The following is a 5,000-nucleotide window of genomic DNA, read 5'->3' on the forward strand; positions in this document are numbered from 1 at the left end:
AATAGCCATGATAAGCTGCAAGAGAACAAATTAGGGTGATAAATGAAAATCGGCAATAGAGTGAAGCCGCAATAACCAAACGGCGATGGGGCGAGGGAACTTTGTAAAGACAAATTTTGACAGATTTCTCTAGAGTTGTATTTGCGAAGTTTGACCTGGTGGCCTGAGAGGGAGCGTGAGAGTCATGCACGCTGGCGTCGAGAAGGTTGGGCGGTGTTTTTAAGGTTGCTCTTTTTGGTGGGAGTTTAGCAGGCGTCGCTTCCGATTGGGACCCGGGAAATTCCGCCAGTGATGGGAGGAGAGAGCGTGAGACAGAGGCTTCCGGTTGATGTCGCTCCTTGCGCGGCGCACGCTCACTCATTCCTCCCAGCTGCTGCAAAGAATCGGCGTCCGGCTAGCGCCCGTCGGCCCTGCTAGTGCGCGAATTAAAGTCCCACAACTCATTGCAGACAGTAAGGCGACGAGACCGGGCGCTCGGTGTTCAGCAGACATGGCCAAAAGGAGGCCTTTTGAGCGGCTACCCACGGACGTATACCCCGTCAACTACGGACTCAGTCTGCAGCCCGACTTGGTCAACTTCACGTTCGGCGGAAAGATGCGGGCCATGGTGGAGGTACGACCCACTCACTGCACTCAGGCATTTTTTTTTGCCCTTATGTAATATGTCATCCAGTTGGCCATTAGCTCGCCTGTCGTAGCCTAACAAGCACTTGCTAGATGCAAGAAACGTGTCGATACGCGCATTTGCCCCCAATAATCCGACACTATTGTATATTCATGTTGTTGTTCGGAATTGTTGTTTCACAAGTTTGTGTGTCTGGGAGCCAAATCGGGCGAGACTTGCACTCTCACGTTAGCTTAGCGATTAGCTGTTAGCACGCAGGCTAACACGCGTAGCACTGGGTGTTAATTATATTTTGCCTCCGCGGTTCAGCCCTTTTCAAAACACGTGCTTGGCCGCTAAACACTCGTTTGTGCTAGTGGATGTAAATCATAATGATAGGGATTGGTAGTTAATGAAAGGATAATGGTGAGTTAGCTACTGCTTGGTAAGGCCCCCCCCCCCCCCCCCCCACACACACACACACACACACACACACACACACACACACGCTAGGAGTTTTCAAATCTTTGAAATAGTTATTTTTTTTACAAAACTCGCACATGAAGATAAGCACAAAAACAGTTATTTAACGATTTCTGTTGTACAATCCCGCACAAGAAGGTTCAGTTCTATTCCATCACTGTTCTCTAATCTAGACCTCCAAAACAGAAATATCGCGAGGTAAAACGTGATCTGAAAAAAAAACGATTAAGAACGAAACCATTCATGCTGCGTTCAGGGACGCTGGTGTCAAAGCCATACAGATATTTGTCCCATGGAAAGACAAAACATTTCACACCCAACCAGTTGCCATTTAGACAATAACACCAAGTTTCTGATTGTGTGTGTATATGTCAACAGACCACAATTAATGAACACGTCCAATGAGCTACCTTTGCGTTTTCTCTAACCAGTGCTCTCTTAATTGAATCAGCTGGAGACATTTTCCTTTTTATCAGTAGTATTTATCAGTAGTTCATTATTACTGCCCTTACTGCTCTATTACTGTATTTTTTTGTCTTCAAATGGTGTAGAATAAAAAAAAAATATATATAATATATATATTTAAAAAAAAAAATCAATTTAACCTTTATAGAATGCACCCATACTTTTGGCTCTTATTTGGGGAATTATGGTCATTTTTGAGCTGAAAAAAATCTGATAGAAGCATGTTTATTTGAAAGTATGCGTCCTGTCAAAAATTATGTGTCTAGAACGTAGGCGAGAGTTATTAAAAAGAAAATTTCGTTCAAGATTTTTCATGGAAGTCAATGCAAATAATTTACTTTTGCAGGCCATATATAACATAGTGGCGGGCCAACTGTTACCCGTTCTCTTTTCAAAAGCGTGCTCAAAAAAAAAAAAAATCCATATGGCCTAGCATCTGTTCGTTTTTATTCTCTCTACTGCATAATCCCACTTTTGCTTTTATCCTGTACCGTCTCAATCCCGTACATTTTGCTCCCAGCCGGCAGGAATCCAGTTAAATCTCAGCCTCTACTTCGGACTAGTGAAAAAGGTCTTGAATCAAATAACAATTTGCAAAAACGATGATCGATCAACTTGATAGTCAATAAGATGTCGATTATTCATTGTAGCCCTAGTGTAAAGGCTAACTTTCCCAGTGAAAGGGTAGACTGGTGGTCAGACCACTATAGTAATCCCTTGATTTTCGAGGTTAATGGGTACCGGAACCCACCCGCAATAAGTGAAAAACCACAAACTTGCCAAGACTACTGCCAAAGGGATGGGAACGGAAAGGGACAACGGTACAGTTACTGTATAAGGTTAAATAAATTAAGGTTTAGGTAAATATGTGCTCCAGTTTGATGTCCGAGAACTGCCCATCGCAAGTACATTTATAATAAACTCGTCTGTCTGGCATGCAGGAAACCTTCACAGTGCATTTCTCCGCAATAAAGCTTTTTACATATTTTCTTGTTTATTTTTTTTAATAATTCGTGCTGCATGAGGGTGCGATCGAGGAGCCGCAAAGTAGCGACGGATCACTGTAGTTATAAGCATAATATTTAAAAAAAGAAAAAAAGACAGTGCAGTTCCTTGAAAAGTGATGAAGAAATGTGAACTTTGTACCTGTTTGTGTTTTACGTGCAGGTGACGCAAGCCACCAATCAGATTGTGATGAACTGCGCTGACATCGACATCATCACGGCCTCCTTTGCGCCTCAGGGAGGAGACGGTCAGTCTCATTTGTACCCCCGCCAAAATGATCCTGCTTGATCACGTATAACATAACATTCTTTTCATTTTTATTTTTTTAGAAATTGACGCCACTGGATTCAACTATCAAAACGAGGATGAGAAGGTGACCTTGTCCTTTCCTTCCGTTCTGAAGAAAGGTGAGATGGTAGAAGGGTGATGGGAACTTTTTACATTCCCAAGGGAAAAAATAAAATAAAATGAAAACCAACATTTGATTTTTAAGGTCTCGGCAACTCTAGTTTACAATTGCAACAAGTAAAACGTAAGTAAAATGTAAATGGAACAAGTGAGGGTCTATATCTTTCTTTAAAGTTTTGTTTTTAACTTGCCGTCATGCCGTCCATTGTAAAATCTTGCAAACAGGAGGTCGAGAGGTACACTGCAGATGTCAAATTTTTTCCACATTGGGCTCATTTACTGCCATTCAAAATTGGAAATAGAGTGATCCCTCATTTTTCGCAGTTAATTGGGATCGAACCCCCCGTGATATGTTAAATCCGCGATATACCCCCCCCCCCACCACCGGAATTATTATTATTATTTTGTTAACTTTTTTTTTAATGTGAAAAGTCTTCATTATTTGTATATTATTATTTAAGACAAATATTACTGCAATACCTTACCCATATTTACTTAAATCTTAAATGATCAAACCTTATACAGTACCCATCCTTTGAAGTCTCGCAGCCGCTGCGGTCATATTAGAGGTGCCCAGAAGTTGAAATTAAGTCAATTTTGTACATGATGAAACATGATAACAATGAGAGGTTACACTTGAAATACCATTTTATTATAAAAGAAATCTAGGTAAGTGATTTCCAATGGTCCGGTGAAAGTCCTTGCTCCTGTCTTGGAGGAGCAAGAACAGCCAGCTTGTTTTACAAATGAGACCGCCTGACCGGGAGTGTAAAAAAAAAAAAAGCGGGAGTTGGGGCGGGAGTGGATTACTACTCTTGCTCTCATTGGTCGATCGTTGCGCCGGGAGCCAATCGCGTGTCTTATAGACGTGCCAATCTCTCTTTTGAAATCAAGTTTGACAGGATGCAATAGAAATTTTTGTGTTGAGACCCTAACACCACCGGGGGGGGGGGGGACAACTTCTGACATTGGCAAGCCTTTCAAAGACTTAATTGATTGGCTTAGCCTGACTTCCATCATGCAAAGTTCTTGCTATGCATTGTGGAACTTGTAGTTGACAAAAGGCTTCAATCCAAGAACTAAATGTTGCAGGAAAGTTTTTATTTTGCTGCAGGGAAGCATTTTATTTCATCCAACACTTAACATTATACCTGCATATTATGTTCTGCGAAATTTGCAGCACTGTTTGTTTGTTTTTCTCACAAAATAAAATGTTTTAAAAAATATACATATATATATGGATAAGGCTGATGCTACTGAACATTTCAAGTGGTTGAAAGTAAAAACATAGTCAGCCCAAGTTGGGTGATAATAAGGCCAGGTTACTGAAAAATCCCTGGAAACCCAGGAGTTAAAAAAATTGTCACACTTGTCACTTTTTTTTTTATGTAAGGTTCTGGTGTGTTGAAGATCAAGTTTGCAGGGGAGCTGAATGACAAAATGAAGGGTTTCTACAGGAGTAAATACACCAACACAGCAGGGGAGACCTGCTATGCTGCCGTCACACAATTTGAGGTGAGATGGTTATGCAGATTGGAAAAATGGGAATCCACGTCAAACTCCACAATGCAAAGGCATGCAATGTTTTGGAAAGAGTCACTATAACACAATTTCACAAAGAGTCACTACATCTTCCAATTCATTTGCTCTTATTTTGAAAAATGTACTGTCATGGCATTAAAAAGCATTTTTATTAGATTTGTTAAACTCTCACATAACCCACTTTGAGAAGCGCAGAGCTAGTCAAATCTTATTGCACTTGAAGTCATCAAACACTAAAATATGTTAAACCAGGGGTGTGCAACTTATGGGTCCGGAGCCATGTGTGACCCTTTCACCCTTCCCTTCTGCTGTGCCTGTCTGTGACTTGGAAAATATTTAGCACTTTGTTTCAATTGAAATTACTTTGTTGTTCAAGCATGAAGATTAGGGGAGTCTTTCATTATTGATATCAAATGTTTTTAGATGTTGTATATAAGTACCAGTGAAAAGTATGAACGCACCTTCAAAATTACACTATGCAGCGACAATATGT

The 5,000-nt window shown here is 40.8% G+C and overlaps 1 protein-coding gene across 2 annotated transcripts in view; it reads left to right on the forward strand.

Annotated features, from left to right (window-relative positions):
• Positions 1 to 210: 210 nt before the first annotated feature.
• The window catches only part of npepps (aminopeptidase puromycin sensitive), a 32,897-nt gene continuing 28,107 nt past the window's right edge, over positions 211 to 5,000 (forward strand). Inside the window, exons 1-4 of one of the 2 annotated variants that reach the window (XM_088419547.1) lie at positions 211 to 613; positions 2,720 to 2,804; positions 2,887 to 2,964; positions 4,359 to 4,480. In XM_088419547.1, the coding sequence (XP_088275673.1) occupies positions 329 to 613; positions 2,720 to 2,804; positions 2,887 to 2,964; positions 4,359 to 4,480 (570 nt within the window). In that variant the 5' untranslated portion in view covers positions 211 to 328. Of the gene's footprint in view, positions 614 to 2,719; positions 2,805 to 2,886; positions 2,965 to 4,358; positions 4,481 to 5,000 lie in introns of those variants that run through there. The other variant, XM_088419548.1, reaches the window with a different exon arrangement.

This window comes from Hippichthys cyanospilos, chromosome 7 (assembly GCF_059441005.1).
Source record: "Hippichthys cyanospilos isolate Australia breed blue-spotted pipefish chromosome 7, RoL_Hcya_1.0, whole genome shotgun sequence".
NCBI lineage: Eukaryota > Metazoa > Chordata > Actinopteri > Syngnathiformes > Syngnathidae > Hippichthys > Hippichthys cyanospilos.